This window comes from Musa acuminata, chromosome BXJ1-4 (genome assembly GCF_036884655.1).
Source record: "Musa acuminata AAA Group cultivar baxijiao chromosome BXJ1-4, Cavendish_Baxijiao_AAA, whole genome shotgun sequence".
In the NCBI taxonomy this organism is placed as follows: domain Eukaryota; kingdom Viridiplantae; phylum Streptophyta; class Magnoliopsida; order Zingiberales; family Musaceae; genus Musa; species Musa acuminata.
Window position 1 is genome coordinate 38,575,802 of NC_088330.1, and position 18,751 is coordinate 38,594,552.

At 37.4% G+C, this 18,751-nt stretch overlaps 2 protein-coding genes across 3 annotated transcripts; both read left to right on the top strand.

Moving 5' to 3' along the window:
- Positions 1 to 5,421: 5,421 nt before the first annotated feature.
- Positions 5,422 to 15,354, top strand: LOC135665692 (truncated transcription factor CAULIFLOWER A-like). The gene is made up of 8 exons (XM_065177316.1): positions 5,422 to 5,748; positions 10,599 to 10,677; positions 11,988 to 12,052; positions 12,126 to 12,225; positions 12,366 to 12,407; positions 13,889 to 13,930; positions 14,005 to 14,126; positions 14,989 to 15,354. The coding sequence occupies exons 1-8, from the start codon at positions 5,564 to 5,566 to the stop codon at positions 15,098 to 15,100; spliced, it is 747 nt and encodes a 248-aa protein (XP_065033388.1). The 5' UTR covers positions 5,422 to 5,563; the 3' UTR covers positions 15,101 to 15,354.
- An 865-nt stretch (positions 15,355 to 16,219) lies between these two features.
- On the top strand, positions 16,220 to 18,335 carry LOC135672601 (uncharacterized). Of its 2 annotated transcripts, XM_065181094.1 has the most exons (3): positions 16,220 to 16,750; positions 16,823 to 16,914; positions 17,055 to 18,335. In XM_065181094.1, exons 1-3 carry the CDS (start codon positions 16,228 to 16,230, stop codon positions 17,337 to 17,339), a joined length of 900 nt encoding a protein of 299 aa, XP_065037166.1. In that variant the 5' UTR covers positions 16,220 to 16,227; the 3' UTR covers positions 17,340 to 18,335. The 2 variants fall into 2 exon arrangements, with proteins under 2 accessions (XP_065037166.1, XP_065037165.1); XM_065181093.1 differs by having other exon boundaries at positions 16,227 to 16,914.
- Positions 18,336 to 18,751: the final 416 nt, after the last annotated feature.

An 18,751-nucleotide genomic window follows, 5' to 3' on the forward strand; every position in this document is an offset into this window, starting at 1 on the left:
TACCCCCTAACGGGCTACGCTCTCTCGGCTCACAGACCTGACGTTCTATCTATGGGTCCCACACGGTACGTGAGAGGCCGGCCGGAAGCGGTCGTTGGGGACACGAAAAGTTCCTAGTTTTGCCTTTGCTCTGACTCGATTTGTGCTTACGCGCGTGTTGGCTTTAAGAACGTATTTTCCCGCCCAAAATTATATGGGCTTTCTTACGAGAATGGGCCGCTCATAGAGGGAACCCATAATTCCAAGAGTCACCTAAAATCAATTGAATTTTTGGGATATATATATATATATATAAATATATATATATAACACATTTGTTTTTATACATTTTAATATGGCATATACATCTAAAAAAATGAAGTTCATTCATACATATCCTAACTCCTATTTACACTCATTTGGAAAATTCAAATTAATCGTGGCTAGTTGTAGTTTATATATAGCTTCCTATTCACGATTCTTTATTTATTATTCACAATCTCTCATTATTGATCATTCTTTAAAAAATATAACATTATTTTCTTATTTACATATCTTTTTTTTTTCTTTCCCATAACCTCTTATTTTGTCTTGCTCCATATTAAAATCATCATCACTTGCTATCGATGTCACCTGTCGACGATGCTAACTATCGATGCCATCACCACCGATAATACTTGCCGCCCCCTCAATGCCATCATTCAAGAAAGAAGAATATGATATTTACATTCATTTGTGAATATAAATTTTAGAAACATGAAAAATTTTTAGAACGAGGTTGTAAATGATAATAAGGGGTTACAAAAGTAATATTCATTTATATTAGTTAATTCAAGTTAAAAATATTTAAATACCTAAAACATCTCTAATATTTATAGAATCATATATGTCCTTAGAAATTTTGGTCCAGCATGTTGTTGATCTACATCAAAAAATAGTTTGTATAGTATAATATAAAATCATTGAGAAAAATGCACCAAATATATGTTAATATACTTTTTTATTCATGAATAATCATTTATTACCACAATAACAAATAACATAAGGATGAATAATCTATTATGTCATGGACATGTTAAATGGTAGAAATAGAGGTATATTATGATCTAAAAAAATATTAAAATGATATAAATAGAATAATACTCTTGATTTGACTTTGATAGTTTATTAAACATAATTCAATCATACCAAAAAAAATGTATAGACTATCTCTTTGGTCTCTCACATATATATCTTCTGTTAATGTTCATTCACCTTAGGTTGAGTCAACATGGATAATAAAATGCATATATTTAAGTCTTTTTTTTAAGAATATATATATATATATATATATATATATATATATATATATATATATAGAGAGAGAGAGAGAGAGAGAGAGAGAGAGAAAGAGAGAGAGAGAGAGAGAGAGAGAGAGAGAGAGAATACCTCTGTGGTTTTTACAATCTCAATTAGATTTTGCATGCCAAACTGTTTGAGAGGCCAAGAGGAACTCAATCATCATGGCAATCGCATGCCAAGTAGTGAATCCATCACGGCCTTTCAATTCAAGGCAAGAAGGTAGGCTTCTCAAGAACATCATGCTGACAGTTCAACAAAGAGGCTGTTGTGGCTTTTGAGGTAATCAAACCTACAAGGACCACACAACATGCATGGCATCAGTCCTTTGCAATGGCATATAGGTTTATCTTATCTGAGATTGATGTGTCATTATGAATTTGCCTTGTGACAGCACCTCACTAATCTTTGTCTTGTCAAAAAAGCAAAAGGCATCACTCTCTGTGTTTTGCATGCAGTGTTGGGGTTTTGCAGTGTCAGGTTGGATTCTTTTATGTGCACTGGTTGGCTATGGCAGCACATACATAGTTCCCATCAAATTAACCTAACAATTCCCTTCTGCTCATCAGTGTTTGATTCATCTCCAGCATATGATTCACCTTTCATGCAGCTTTCGAATCTGAAAACGAATGATTAAGGTCCGTAAAATCGACATATCGTAAGTGTCAAGTTTGATGATCAAATCGATATAATAGAATTTAGTCTACCTTTATACAAATGTCACTTGCATTTAAGGTGGGGTTCGATATCAAATCGGTCTATAAAAAATTATGTTTGAGGTATGTCCGATAAGATCTCTTTAATATTAAACATTATTAAATATTCTACGAGAATATTTTGAATACAACTAATTGAAAATAAAATATTGAGAGAGAGAATCCTTTTATGTCTCTTTTTTTTTTTATTGTTCAAAGACTGCTTATCATTAAGAAAATAGTATTCAATCATGACAATATATTCTGTTGGGATCTGACAGGACAAACTTCATTCACTTGTTTTATCATTTTCTGATGTTAAGTTCTGACAAAAGTTGACAGTATTTATCATATCAATGATATATCCACAGATATTATCCGATTTTAGTCCTATCAACTATATAGCCGTAATGATATGAGGAATATTCGACAGAAAAGAGAAACCTCTTCCAAAAAGGAATCTTCAAGCTCTATATATTATATCAAGAAGCTTTCTCCATGGCTGCAACTTCATCTTGTGCATCCAGTGAACTTATTCCTTGGTGCAGTAAAGTGCAACCTTATTCCACACCAAAACCCTCTTCATCAACAAGAAGTTCACAGACCTGAGAACATGATTCGATTGCAGCTTCTTTTGACTCTTTAATCTCTCTCTCTATCTCTCTCTCTCTCTGAGAAGAGAGGGTTGGCAGTCCTATTCATTCTTCCATCCAGTTTTGGTAGAGATGAGACCCCATACATGTAAAGGGTAAACCTCAATTCCTGATAATACAGTGCTGAGTGGTGGAGAGTGAAAGAAGCCTCCATCCTCATGTCTTAATCTCAAGAAGCCAGCAAATAGTTCTTTGTGCTCTTCCTGCATCACACACACTGATAACAGGCAAAATTGGGTACCCATGCAGTGGACATGTCCTACTTCCCACTGTTTAGGGGTCAAAGAATCAGACGTGTGAATGATGCCTAGTTTGATGTGTACATTTGGGCCAATAATTTGCACCTTTGACACAATAATGTTGCAGTTCTCAATATTATTCCAAAGTAACAACACTGAATTTTAGGGTACTGAACCCTTCCTTGAATTGGTTTCCTTCACATTGTTTTGAGAAAATTTAATTATGAAAATGATAACAAAAATAGCCAATAGTCATAAAAAAAATCAAGCATTAAATAATTAATTATAAAACATTAATCAAGAGTTCAAATCCTCATCGACCATATTATTTATATCTAAAATATTAGATCGGTAACGGTGAACACAATCGACTAACCATTGGTTGACGATTTGAAACTTCATCGAATATATTTACACTTAAAATATTAATTTAATGATAATAAATAATAATTTTTTATACATAGAATATTAGTTTAACGATAGTGTCTCAAATCGAGTCATTTACTAAAAATTGAGGATTCAAACCCTCGTTTGATATATTGTTCTACATAAGATATTAGTCCGATGATAATACATTGAACCCACTTATCGATTACTTTGACTAATAACATTTCGTTTCCATCATTTATCGATTAACAAAGAAAAAAAAATGAAATGACTGCATGGAGAAACTTTGAGTTTTCTTACAAATTCTAACAATTAATAGACAGTAGTCGCATTTTTCTGGTCTACTAAAACTTTTTTATGCTTGCAAATATGTAATGATGTTAACAATAAGAATCATGACAAGATTATGAATCAGCCTATTCCATCTCATTCTAATCAAATCCTAACTTTCTCCTTATCTTGGCTTGAAGGCATTCAGTTCTTCTCTTGCTTTAATCTCAAACGTTAAATCATTGTCCTTTTGGTCCTTCATATTCCCAACAGGAATACATTGGTTCATGTGATAGGTGGAGAATCTTACTGTAGCTCATAGTTAGCCAACACTATCCACTATTACTTATCTTAATGGAACCATGTTTAATCATATTGAAAAAGCTTTATCTCCTTTTCCATCTTAACTTTTTAGAACACTTCCAATTGATTTAGAGGAATCAAATACACACAAAAGCAAAAGCTGAGAGAAAAAGGTAATGTGGTAATTAATTTAGTAAATAATCAATGGAGTAATCATTCAACAATTAATCGGCCAATTTAAGTAGGCAACTGAATTATCATATGTGATGAGAGGCTTTAAAATGGTTGGCAAAACATTTCTGATGTATTGCAAAGTTATTGTATGATGTTTATAATTGCTATGTTGTGAAGTTGTGATGGATCTTTTGTCAAGAACCAATAGATTCTTTAACACACACACACACAAGGATATTAATTGTTCACAAGGAAATGAATAATTGCCAATAAATCTTTAACATGACTCTTTTGTAAATGATAAATTTATAGAATAAGAGGGCACAATGGAGTCCAACTATACCCATGAAATATCACTTCCGAAGTAGTCTCCAGGATTCCTTCTTATGATTATTGTAATATTTGTGGCTTACTATTGAATCTCTTATGTTTTAGAGAAAAAAAAAACATTAAATAATAATCGATATCATGTTTAGTCTTACATTGACTGAATAATAATAAATTATATGTACCAAAGTCATCATTTTTTTTATTTATCTTCAAAGTGGCACAACTATGTGTTCATCCACATAGTAAAAAATTCATTAGGTATTTGAATGATTTAAACACTAATCGACTATTTGAATGATCGTCTACTCGTCTAAACGAAACAAGTCCTCCCTCCCTAGAGAAGAAAAGAGAGAAGAAGACTTGTGTTTCTCCATCTCCACAATATTCATTAGGTATCCATCCACATCGTCCTATAAGGAAAATCTCCGACACACGTGATAACTCCATGGCGTCGCCCATCTTGGGTAGGCGGGCTCCTCTTAAGATTAGTCGGCAACAATCGTGAATCCCCTTTTAGTTAATGGCCAGCTCAAGTCTTCAATGAAATCGCATCAATTAACTTTTGGAAGAAACAATAACACTTGCACAAATGTACCTTCTGCTCACATGGTGTGATCTTTCTTGGTTAGATTCTTATTTTGAGAGGACTTGTCTTAAGATCTTTATCATGTGAACCGTCGTGTTCTTTAACATTTTATAGTCGATTATTTATCAAATTAATTTAAACTTATCACATATATATATATTAAATTCAAATTATATATTAAATATTTTTTTAATTTGGAAGAGAAAGATTGGGGGGTGCGACGGCATCATTATTTTTCTTGGAATTCTCCTATTATTATGTATGCGTTTCATTCAAACCAAAAAGTCCGACTTCGATCCGTACGATGTAAGCGAGCGTTACTGTGTGTCGCTTGCAAACACACACATCCGCACGCCCTTTAACGACTCCTCAACCAATCATCGCTCGACAGCGTGTTCACCCCCTTACCGCCCTGGTTTCTATAAAACCACCCTTGCCCGTCTCCACCCCCCCCCCCCCCCCCCCCTCTCCCCCCGCCCAACCACCAACCCAACCCCATCTCTCTCTCGCTTCTGCTGCTGTGTTTTTCTCACCGACGACCGACCGACCGAGCAACCGAGGTTAGAGTTTGAGGAAGGGAGAGGAGGAGGGAGGAGGCGGAGGATCGAGATGGGGAGGGGGAGGGTGCAGCTGAAGCGGATCGAGAACAAGATCAATCGGCAAGTGACCTTCTCCAAGCGCCGGTCTGGTTTGCTCAAGAAGGCCCACGAGATCTCCGTCCTCTGCGACGCCGAGGTCGCCCTCATCATCTTCTCGACCAAGGGCAAGCTCTATGAGTACTCCACCGATTCCAGGTTTGCTTTCCTCATCTCTTCGTTTCCTTCCACTTCTTCTCGTTGATGCTCTACTCCAAACCCTAGTCGTCTCTAAGCCAAATATAAATGGACTGTGATCTGAATTCTGCTTGTGTTTTTGGTTCACCTCTTCGATGAAGTTTGAGTGACCCATTCTCATATCGACCTGTTCCTTGTCATGCTTTATGTATTTCTTTTCTTCCAAGAAGAGATTAGGGTTTCCGCCTCGTGAACTGCGTTGCGGACTGGGTAGAAGCGTACGGGAGATCGATCATTGTTTTGGACGGTTAAGATCTGACTTCTCCGATTTGGGGTGTAATGCACCTCCCAGTCTAACAAACTTTATCTCTTAGCTAAAAGCAGCTGCTGTATCCCGGGTCATATTGAGGAAGGGGTCCATCACTATCGAACATCGGGAATGCACGTTTAATGCTATAAGAAGTACGGTTGCAAGCCATCAAATTTTAGGGCACGCAAACGGGTTCCTTAGTGCTTTCGTGGATTCCATCTATTTTCTTGAGATCTCAAATAAGTAGTAGCTTGTAGTAGATCTACGGCTTCTTTTTTCGGTTTCTGTATACTTTCCGCCGATCATTTCCTAGGCCAGTCAACCATGAAATATGGACATCATTCTCAGCTTTCGGTTTCATTCTTTTCATGATGGATTTAGTCTTCCGTGCGCTACTCTCAATGTTCTCATCGTGTTGAGTTTGAAACATTAACTGTTGCTGCTTATGTCAATTTGTTCCGACATCTTCCATGTTTGTTCTTTCATTTAAATTCTTTGTTCCTTTGTCAATCTTCTACTCAATGTTTTGATCCACTGATCCTGTACTTGGATTACATCCTCTCTTTGATGATTAAGCATAACCTTGATTTAAAAGACCTTAGCTATTAGCTTTTAGTTCTGCATCCTTGCTACCTGATGCTATCGGATTTCTTGCTTAAATCGATAGCAAATTTCTTTTAAGTAGATCCTCATCTTTCCCATTATATTCATGGTCAGTGATGTTGTACATCTTCTCCTAAAATCTTCAGCCTTTTTCTTTCTACAATATCCTCATAAGTCTGATCTCCAGATTTTTTTTCTTTTTTTTTTTTATGTATAACCTATATCGCTCGCCATGATCATACAGATATTGTGTCACATGTCGTCATGCATGTGAAGAAAATTCGTAAAGTCCGAGCAACCATTATGTCTGAATTAGGTGAAAGGATTATGCTATTATAAATGGGACGATCTATGACCTGCTTATGTTGTCAGTGTATCCTAAGTGTTAGATCAACAAAAATTGGAAGCACAGGTAGAAGAATAAGAAAAAGCGACTGGATAAGTTAGATTGTTTTTGTACAAACAATCTAACTTTTATGGGATACTGGTGGTCATAGTTCTGGTGGTACTAAAGTTTTCTAAACCCCGAAGATTATTCGTGGGATACACAAATTAAATAGACTTTTTCTTTTATCATTTCCCAATACTTTTATGGGATTCTAATTTGTCTGATAATTAATGCCATTAGTGCACTTTAGAAGATATGGGTCCGCGGTACACTATGTTGAAACTAAAGCATAATTAGTTTCTTGGTTATAAGGACTGAAGCTATCCTGTTGGCCTTCACCTTGTGACTAACATGGGTGCCACTCTCAAGACTGCATAAGAAACCCAAGAGAGTAAGTTGCTTGCATAAGAAACCATTTACGTGGTCAATGGTTTAACTAATATTCCTTCTATTATGTATATTATCACTCTGACAAGTCCCAAGCGCACACAAACCTATATAATCACAGCTTTTTTTCCTCTTAAATCATATGATTCAATAAATGTTTAGAATATAATGTTAGGTTGAATTCTCTGATGTTCCATTGATCTACTTAATTTTCATTTAGGATTATTGAAATTCTCCATTATATATATGAAACTATTTTCAGTTTTTCTTATTGACTTACATTCTTATCTTAAAGTGCCGCATAGACCCTAGTAACATTAAGGCATTGCACTTGTTACAATCCAAAAGAAATTGATGTGTTCCTTCATCAGCATTTCATAATAGATAACTCATTAGGAAGTTATTCATGTTATTGGTCAGAATTTGAATAACTTTAGTTTTGCGATTAACCAGTTAGATGGGTTCACATCTTTTACCTCATCTTCTTACCAAGGAACAGTTTAGGTAAAGGATTCAAAATACTAATATTAAAGAAGATGATGAAAAACAATATAATAGGCTCTTCATAATGTTTTAAGATCATGACAAATGAGGAGCATCTTGCCACTGTCAGATAGGTGAGATCGTCATTTAATGAGAAATCAGTGAGATCAGCAATTGACATTAGAATGTGTGGTGAACATAAATTTATAATTGAACATCATTATCAATCCATTATATGAAATTGAAGATCCTAATATTATCGATAGTTTATTTTTTGTTAGAAATATTTATGTTTGTGAGATAAAAAGAGATGTATTAAGAAAACAATCCCATATCACACAGAATTTCAAAAGTCGTGTTATATATAGTGTATGACCCATAATCTAAAAATTTAAATTTCTGGATTGAATTAATGTCTCATTTGATATTTATTAATCCTGAGCATTTTAACTCAAACTCATCATTATTTGATTTTTAACATGGTATTTGAGCTACATTAACAAAAGTTGATCTAATTGAACCAACGTATGCTTGGTAGCCAAGATCAAATTAAGATTGACTGACTGAAAATGAGTCATACCGCATTGGACAAACACAGATAAGTGAACTACCTTGTGGTACAACCATGCTTTTGATAGTCAAAGATATTGACTGATAAAAAACTCTCACATAGTTAATGATAAAACGAATAATATTATATATATTGGGTATGACCTGCACCTAAAAGTTTTAAGTTTGTGATCGTGAGTCACGAGCTAAAATTTAAAATTTTAGATTAAATTGATGCCTAATCTAATATATGTTAGCGCGCTCAAACTCATCATTATTTGATTTCTAATAATTTCTTGTGCAAATTATCTTTAACATTATATCTATGGAAGATCCCACGATACTCCTTATAGGATTTTGAGACTTTAATTTTATTCATATTCGTATAAGAGAAAATTCCAGCACTTCTTTGACACGACTGAGGAAAAATTAGATCATCAAAACCAGCTAAAAATTTTAAGTAATGGTTGTATTTGTTCTTCAAGTAGAAGGACTCAATTTCTACAACTAGATTCGAGCAAGTTTGAAAGTCCTCAGGGAAAACTTATCCTTGATATAATTCTTTCTACCTAGGAATTCACTTCAACTCTTCTTTCTTATTTTCTTCTATATTCATAACTTTTATTCTTCTAACCCCATGATATTTTTAGCATTAATATTACATCTTTGGTTAATTCATGTTGCATTTTTAGGTTGTGTGGTAATGACGATAGGAATTAACTACTTGTATTTTCTGGTAGTATGATTGATTAGCATAGAGAGGTATCTCTATAAGATCTTTATGATCAATATGGTTCCTAATTGTAACTGTTCAGGCAAAATATCAAACTTATGACGTATTTTCTTTCGTGTTTCTGTATCTAACTTGCATTTCCAGCACATTTAAACCATCTGATTATGATTGAATTAATTCGTAGGCATACCCCTAAATAGTGTATAAAAAATGGCATAGGTCCATCAGTTTATTCAAAAGGAATATAAAGAAGACTTCTAATTGTTCTCTACAAGGTATTGTGCTATACTAAATGGTTACAGTTTCATAATGCACAAGTTCTTGGTTCATAAACGAGAACCAGATACTTGGTGAACAAGGGTTCCTTGTTGAATCTGTATCGTGAAGGAAGTGCAATCTTTTCTTAGATTTACTAATCACTATACATTTTGCTCCCTGACTTGCTGATTGATATCTATGATGACGCCTTGGTATGTCGTATGAGGATAGCATGTCTATCTGCTAAAACTTTTAATTGCCAACTTGACACCTATAAGGATGGAAAACAAAAAAAATCATATAGAAATAATAAACACGATGAAGATACTATAATAGAGAAAAAAAAAGAAAAAGAAAAAGAAAAAGTATTAGATTCAATGAGCAACTCTATTATTTCTTGGGTGGACTCGGCCTCCATGATCACTTTCAGAACCTCTAGAGTTTACATAAAGCATACTCAAAAGCGAAAGAAGTTTCAGTTCTATATGAATGCGAATGGCAGACTTGCACTTAAAATTAGAGAATGTTTGAATAATGATAGAGGAAATGTTTTTTACAAGTTAATGAATATATCTTGCAAGATGCTTCACATAAAATGATTCGTTAGCTAAGCAGACACCACAACTCCTGATCATGCATAGAATTTCATTTCCTATAACTTCTAAAGTGCAATATTCATGCAAATTTCTCTTTGTTGCACCTATGTTAAAGCACAACGCACCATTATATCACTTTAGGCAGTGCAGTACCATTAAATCTGCGAGTCTGCCTTCTTGGTTGCGAGTGCAGTGACAAAACTGTATGTGCATGCTCAAGCTATCCATGAACTTCTTATTTGTGCTTTTCTTGTATTATACTCTTTTACGTTCTTCATTAAAGAAACAAAACTACATTGAAGAAAGATGATCTTTTCCATTAATCAGTTTTGTATAGTCACTGATGTTTTTGGAGATTATCCTTTTGCTTTCTGTATTAAAGAAATACTACATTATGCAAAACTGATAATGTCCAAAAAAAGAATAGCACGCTATACAGTAAGGTAGAATGATCGTATCTATGCCTCAGTTTTGTATAGTCACTGATGCATTATGGACATTATCCTGTTGCTTTGCTCCAACTAATCATGAATATTTACTTACAAAAGTATATATTTTTTCCAGTATGGAAAAGATTCTCGGACGTTACGAGCAGTACTCTTATGCAGAAAAGGCAATTGCCTCATCGGATCTTGAATCACAGGTCCGTAAGCTCATTGCTGATTCATGCATCATATAGATCTGGAACAACTCTAAACACATGTCCTAGTTGCTACAGATTTATTTGACAAGTTTCCAAGTAATTTTATCTTTTGGACCTGATTGTATACCATGGATTATCTTATGCTACACATTAGTTGAAATCTTGTGACGTCTTGCACTTTTTAGTTAATGTGCAGTACTTGATATTCTTTTGCCCCCTGACAAATTTAATGCCGTGCTATAGTATTTAATTTTGTCCTCATTTAGATATGTGGAATATGTCCTCATAAGTAGGTAGATCAGTATAGATTAATGCTCTTTTACTAGTCACAATGGGCTGTTATACATCCATGTTCTAGTTTAATTAAATGTATCTAATAATCACATAACTATCAACTTTCTTAAAAGAGAATATTCTGGAAAGACTTTAGCCATGAGCTGCATACAAGATCAAGTCTAAGCTTTATGAAACGTTGACTTGGTGATAATAGCAATACTTAATACTGCTCAAACTTGGCTTGCTGACATTCGGCTGAGCTTAATTGACCTCAAAACCTCACGGAAGTCTGAGCTACCGATGATTAATAGGATGGAAATAAGCCCTGTTATAGGGGAAGGATTATCTAAATCGGGCCAGTCCTTAAAAAAGACTACATGAAAGGTAAAACATTGTTTGAAATGAAACTTCAACAAAATTATATTCTATGACATTATTGCTGATTAGACTCGTTATTTCTTTGTACTTCTTGCATCTTGAGCTAATAGTTCTCATCAATCATGTTAGTATCTACTAAATAATGATTCACATGGTAAGAAATAATGATCGGAGGGAACGTGTTCTAGCCTTATTTTTCTGTTTGACATGCCGACTGAAAGGAAGAAAAGGGAGGGAACAGAAGAAAGGTCAGGAATAAGTATGATCCTCGAGTGGAACTTTAGAACGTGAATCTTTCTTAACTGTACTTGCTTTTCTTATGCGTGCAGGCATTCTCCGATTGATCCTTTAGTGCATCTGCAACAGTATAAATTGCATTTAGTTTTCAGGCCCATTTGCATCATCAGAGGCTTCTGCTAATAGCTGAAAAATTAGAAGTCTTCTTATATTCAGTTTGAACTAGAGAAAGTTAATTACTACTAGTTTAAACTGTTATATTTCAAGGGTTGAAAATTACAACACAGAACATCAAATCGTTGCATCAGTTTGTGCTTTCTAGTTGTGTGTGGATCGCTTAGTAGATGCAAATTACCAACAATGAGTCACCGGCGACAAGCAATTTGCTGTCTTCTAATATTTTGGCCGATACTACACAGGGCAACTGGTGTCACGAATATGGCAAACTTAAGGCTAAGGTTGAGGCTTTAAGTAAAAGTCAAAGGTAATAAATTATGATCACAGTTGAGAATTCGATTACTACAGATGAGTTACATGCCATGTTCCTATTACTTCAGGCACCTAATGGGAGAACAATTAGACTCCTTGAATGTTAAAGAACTCCAACAACTAGAGAATCAGCTGGAAACTTCTCTGAGGCACATTAGATCAAGAAAGGTAAGGCATATGTCTCAGAACTTTTGCTAATCTCATAATCAAGGTATACCTAGCATGTAAGTAAGACATGTTCCTCAATTGATGTATAGTTCTTGGACTCTTGAAGCTGCCGAAGCTGATGGAATTTATTTCTGTTGCAGAGCCAAGTAATGTTTGATTCCATTGCTGAGCTTCAAACCAAGGTAAATGAATTTGTTTGAAGGTGTATATTGCCCGTAATTATGCAGTAGATGTCTTCCATATGCATATAGAATATCTAGTGACCTAAAAATCGATCAAATTCCACACGTTCTGGGTTGAGTTCAGGTGCAGTGTAGTGTTAGCACTGATTTGAGGTTCAGTATCCTGCTTGCAGTTTCAATTTATTGCCAATAATTACTGTGTTTAAGAAAGGGAATCACAGGGCAACAAGTACACATGTAAGTCCAGGTATTCAATTGGGGATAGAGCCATTTAGTTTTCAATCCATAAAGCATGAATGTTGACACGGACAATTAATATTACACAATATGGATATATCATTATGTAATTTTGAAAGATGAAATATAAATATAACAACAAGAAATATTCCAAAAGACAGGGTATTAGTTGAAACAAGCCTTGATATTCATTTAGGTGGCTAAAACAAATTCATAAACAATAACAAGCAATTGCACACGAACTCATTTAGAAGTCATTCTAATAACATGAGGCTCCAAAAGTATAGAGAAGGTGAACTGATCATTTTGATTTCATTAATGATGACATGAGGCTGGATACACATGATAGCAAGAAACATCTTTTCCTTATCGGAAGTTCAGTTCAAAGTAACACAAACACCTCAAGAATTATGAATAAAGCAGCTCTCGAGTACTTCACAAGGTGTGGTTGGTTGTGTACTAATCTCAGAAATAGTTTCTTTTCTTAAGACAAACAATGAAAGCACCATAATAAGCTGGACTTGGGATCAAGTAAAAAAGTCGATGCAGTTATGCATCCGTCTCCATGAAGGATGACGTCTTCTGATAGCCCCTAGGAGTAGTCTCTCTCTCTCTACTCTAATAAAGAGATTTCGGTCTTTTGCTTTTCACCCTTACCGACAAGGGTACAGTGACTACATAGCACAAATGAACTTTGATCAAAGTATGATTGCAAAGTAAAACTGATGGTTTCATCAGTATGAAGCATTTAGCTCATTTTCAGATACTTCCACAGTTCTTCCATTCCACAATTTTGGATCTCTGGTTCTACAGGCGATAAGGAATTAATGGTTGCAGTATATGGTAACCGATCGGTTTTATTTTTTATTTTTACTTTTAACTTGCTTGCCAGAATATTAGCATGCTAAAGCTGCGCTCCGCAAGTGGTCGGAATTTTGTCAGGGATCATATTTTCTCAAACTAATAATGATGAAACCATTTGTGATAGCCTGACGATGAGTTGCAGTGAATTTTTTATTCACATGTTCATGTTTAATGTATGATATGTATCCTGTTCAAAGACAGATAAATCTACTTCTTGGGTCGCCAGACAGAAGGTAGAAGTCGGCTTTCATATAATTGATATCAAGAGTTAAAGTTAATATTGCTTGATGATTCAGTAGATTCCATGGTCTGGAAATCGACATTTTTGCCCTTGACTTTCTTAAGTTACATTTAAGTCGTCATTTCTTTCTAATGTACAGGAGAAGGCACTGCGGGAGCAAAACAAGAATTTGGAGAAACAGGTAGCTTCTGGTCCATTGCCTGATTTAATGTGGTTCTGTAACTTCCTAATTAGCTTTGCTCGGATCCGAACAAGATTACGGAGAAGCAGAAGGCCAAGGTTCTCATCCAGCAAGCACAATGGGAACACCCTCAAACAATCTCCTCGCCACCGCCTGCCTTCTTAATGGCCGAACCTCATTCTTCCCTAAACATCAGGTAATATTAACTACACAAACTTGCAATCCTATACATATTAAAATCATGTTTATTATACACCTCGATGGCTTGCTAGTCACAAGATAAAATCCCAAGTAAAAGAAAATCATGTATGTGTTTTGTTATAATTGCCAAGTTCCATTTTTAAGAAAATAACATGTGCAGTTTGCACCGTTAGCAAGTGATTTTTAATCAGATTAATCAAAATTGATTAATTAATTTTTTAATCTTAAGTGATTTTAAAAAAAATATAAATATCTAATGAACCGATTTGGATCGATGAAGTGATTTGATTTAATTAAATCGAACTAGAATTTTGATCCAATTTGATCGATATTTTCAAAAAATTATATCACAAAATATTATTCTAAATATTAAAAAAAATAGGTGTTGAAAGAAAAAAAAGGAATCAATAATAACATAATACAAAGATGAAACTCCTGACAACAACCTTAAAGAAAGCTATAAGGTTGTATCGATTAATTTAATTGGAAGAGTAACCTCCCAAACTGGAATAGTTTATAACATTCAAAATTCAGATTGTATCGGTTCGATTAATTCAATTTGATTTTTTAATTAAATTTGAATATTTATAAGTGCAAGGTCTGATGTCATTAGGTTAATTTAGTTTTTTTTTTTTCCTTCAATGTGTAGAACTAAAAGCTAATCTAAAGGTATCATTTGTCGTCGATTCAAATACTATGTTTCCTGTGCATCAAATTAATCTATTGGTATGTATCAAAGTCCTATCGAACCCTATAAAGATATCGGTATCTACGTAGGTATCATACGTGCCACCTGAGCTTACATTCCAATATCATCAAGTCACCTGATGTATTAGCTTAACCTTCTCACGGTGCAGATCTTACCAAGGAAGGGCGACGATGGAGGGGGAGGAAGCTGCAGAGCCGCAGGTCCGAATCGGTAACAGCTTGTTGCCGCCGTGGATGCTCACCCACTTGAACGGCCCCTGAGAATAGTGCCATTATATACATATATTTATATGATGACGATTCGAGACGACCGTGTCCCATCTGCGCTAGTCTCCGGGTATGTCCGTCCAATTTACTTTTGTTTGGGCGTCCAACTGTATCTTCAATAAGTAAATGGGATTAGAGAAAACCTAATACTATATTAACCATGTACCGGTCCTTTTACCTCCCTATTTCTCTGTTTTTTGGATTGAAGGAAAGACTGCATATAAAAATAAATAAAATATTATTGCTAACAGGTGGTTATTAATTTATCAAGATAAAAGATCAAGTGTAATTTCTTGATAAGAGCCTTAATTTCTTGTGAAGTGGTGTTTCAGACACTGGCCAAAAGGACTTGGATCTCGTGGCAACACTCATGACAAGATGCCAGCACTAGTACGTTTCATGTGCCATGGCGTTGCATGGCCCAAACGCTGCCTAACTCAACACTCTGAAGTGCCCTGCATGTTTCTTATTCATTGGATTGAAGCGTTGAGCAAATTTTTGATTGGAATGTCCTGATTGTGGTGTTCATGCCTATCCGAAGATTCCATTGCCATCCATTCACAACAATGTCATGCGAGTTATCATAAGATTTCTTTGTCATGTCCCCGATTAACGCACATGAGGTGGGATCATACACATTGTCACATCCCTACTCGCGTCCTGAGTCGTTAAAGAAGTCGGAACGCCAGGTGTCCGTCTTTCAACAAGGCGTGGGGAGAAGACCTGTATTCATTCTATTGGGCAGAGAGAGAGAGAGTGTATGTGTGTGTGTGTGTTTGTGTATGTGGGGGAGGGAGAAATGGTGCCAGCGGCTCGACAGCAAGGCCTTGGATAAGATTTTGTTGGATATGACACGTCTCCAGGTTGACCTTGACCTTCTATTGCTCCTTGTTTTCATCCTCGTCCTACTTCGTTGTGGCTGATGTGGTATTGACTAATTTTTGAATTCCATAAATTATTTATTTCTTGGTACGCGAGTCTTCGTCTCCCACCATTACACACATGCATCCAACCAAACGTTTGATATAATTAATGGCGGGTGATTGCCGACAGTTTGCTAAGTGTTGGAGGGCTGCTCTTTCGGCAGGAAACATTCACCTCTGTGGAGGAGAGTCTGCATTATGAGCTTGGAGAGAGTTGGCACGACTCCCTGTGTGCGTAAACAATTCATCGAACGCTTGATGATGGCCTGCACGTCGAGAACTCAACCCACCCCCACGTTCGCGCATTCATGTCCTCATATACCACCTAAAGGAAGCGGAGGAGGGTCATTAGATCAAACAGCTTCTTCTTCGTCTTCTTCTTCTTCTTCTTCTTGGTGGCCGGCCATGGGCAGAAGCCGCATAAGGCTCTCGTGCTGTTGCAGGAGCAGGGCCGCAGCTCCTATCCGACTCGGATCTCCACAGCAGAAGCCGAAACCGAAGCCGAAGCCGAAGCTCAAGTTCGTCGCCGATCGCGGGGCTTCGGTCGCGGAAGCAGCAGGCGGCGACGAAGCGAAGAAAGTGGCCGTGACGGGAAGGAAGATCGTGGTCGCCGTGGACTCGGGACCGGAAGCGAAGGCTGCTCTCCAATGGGCTTTGTCTCATTCCCTCCACGACAACGATTCCTTGGTTCTCGTGAGCGTTGTGAAGCCACGCCGGCGTCGTAAGTTGCCGTCGCTTGGCTTCGCTACTTCGATCGATGTCTTGTTCACCAGTTCTGTCTGCCGTGCACTAGCTGCAGGCGATCGGTCCCAAACGGAGTGGAGCTCACGAAGCCATCAAGCATTTCTTGCCATGCAAAGCATGTGCCAAGCAAGAAGACCAGAGGTGAACCCTCCCACCGTGCATGCCTCTCTATCTGTAGCTCAGTCAGTGCAATTTCCACCGTGCATGCTTCTGCAGCAGTCATCAGATCGTTGTGAGAATTAGAACATTTCAGCAAGCTGCTAATGAGCATATCTTGACAGATCAAAGTGGAGCTATCAGTGGTGGAAGGGCGAGAGCGAGGGCCGGCGATCGTCGAGGAGGCCAGGAAGCAGGGGGCTTCACTGCTAGTGCTCGGGCAGAAGAAGCGATCCATAGCGTGGCGTGTGGTGAGACTGTGGAGTGGCAACAGCATGAGAGGAGGAGTGGTCGACTACTGCATCCAGAACTCCTCCTGCATGACTCTGGCAGTGAGGCGGAAGAGCAGGAGAGGCGGTGGCTACTCGATCACCACCAAACACCACAAGAACTTTTGGCTCTTAGCATGACCAAATCTATGGGACCAATGCTATTGTACATAATATATTTTCTAGTTTTAACTCACCTATCTATTCTTCTTCTTCTTCTTATGCTTATCTCCAACTCAAGTAAAATGGATGTCCTCATTTAGTTTGATCGAGTAGTAAATGCATAAATTTTTAGAAATCATCATCTTATATCATCTTAAAACAATAAGATAAAGGATATTGGAGACGTTCGCTCTACTCATGTACGTGTGTGTGTGTGTGTGTGTATATCAACGTATGCTTATGTTTAATATTGTATGATCCTTACGGAATACTTTCGACAATCAAAATCTGTTGTATTGTACGTACAATTGAATAGCTACATGCAGGGCACAATGTTCGCCTTGCATGAATCACGCATATGATAGGAACTTCATTTTTCAGGCCAAGTATTATTGATGTGGGGATCCAAAGACAGGAGTTGTAGACACAGTTCACCTGTTCATGTGAAGGCTCATCATTCCTCTTTATTTGTAGCAGCAGCAGGACGCAGGAGGCAAGCCGCTGCTATTGGGAGTCACCGCAACCTGAGAAGCCGATGATGGAGGAAAGAGGAAGGCTCGGAAAATACTACGACGACGACGACGACGACGACGACTTGGAGGACATCGTAGAGAAGCTGAGCCATATCGTCCATCTCTTGAAGAAGCTCGTCGGGCTGGTGGAGGAGAGCAGCCGGTGCGCCAAGGCGTTGCTGGCTCTGCTTCCTCTCCTCGCTCTCGCGCTCTACTGCCTGCATCGCTTCTGCAACACGAAGAACTCGGAGACGAACTTGGAGGAGACGATGCGGTCATCCCACGACGCCAATTCCACCCTCTCGTCTACCAGGAAGAATTGGCTCTCCAGACTTTGGGTGCACGTGGATGTAAAACCCTAGTGTTCCTGGCCTTCTTGGTGCTTTAAGATTCCCACTCCTGATGTGTCTCCTCTGCCACATGATGCTTGGCTTCTCGACGATCTCCTTCGTCGTAGTTTTGGATTTACTGTCATCATATCCAACACTCGATTGCCGATGCCGTGTATCGGAAACCTTGGAGTCTGGTCACCACGACGGAGAATAAGTCGACGAACGATAGACGGTCGACCCGGCAAATGAGTCGAGGTAGGTAAGGTTTCACAGAGGCACGTGTAACGCGCTTACGGCGTTAGAGTCTGGTCACCGCGCGTGGAACGAATTCCCAATGGTTAATTTTTCTTGGAAGCAGTTTGACATGAAATTGACTATCGGTAACCTCACCCCGAAGTACGTGTGCCGGGCGGTTCACGTGTAAGGCGTTAGCCGCGTTACGACGAGCGAGAATAGATCCGCGAGCGGCGACCGATTTCCTAACAACATGAGGTGAACATACACACTGATGGCACGTGCACCGCTCCGATCAAGTCACCGCATCGTA

What these genes read in the sequence shown, in the direction of transcription:
- LOC135672601 (XM_065181093.1), top strand. Translation starts at nt 16,228, where the DNA reads ATGAGCTTGGAGAGAGTTGGCACGACTCCCTGTGTGCGTAAACAATTC. An exon ending in GCCAAGCAAGAAGACCAGAG is followed by an intron (nt 16,915 to 17,054) that starts GTGAACCCTCCC and finishes ATATCTTGACAG; the next exon opens with ATCAAAGTGGAGCTATCAGT.
- LOC135665692 (XM_065177316.1), top strand. Translation starts at nt 5,564, where the DNA reads ATGGGGAGGGGGAGGGTGCAGCTGAAGCGGATCGAGAACAAGATCAAT. An exon ending in CATCGGATCTTGAATCACAG is followed by an intron (nt 10,678 to 11,987) that starts GTCCGTAAGCTC and finishes GATACTACACAG; the next exon opens with GGCAACTGGTGTCACGAATA. An exon ending in GGCACATTAGATCAAGAAAG is followed by an intron (nt 12,226 to 12,365) that starts GTAAGGCATATG and finishes TTTCTGTTGCAG; the next exon opens with AGCCAAGTAATGTTTGATTC.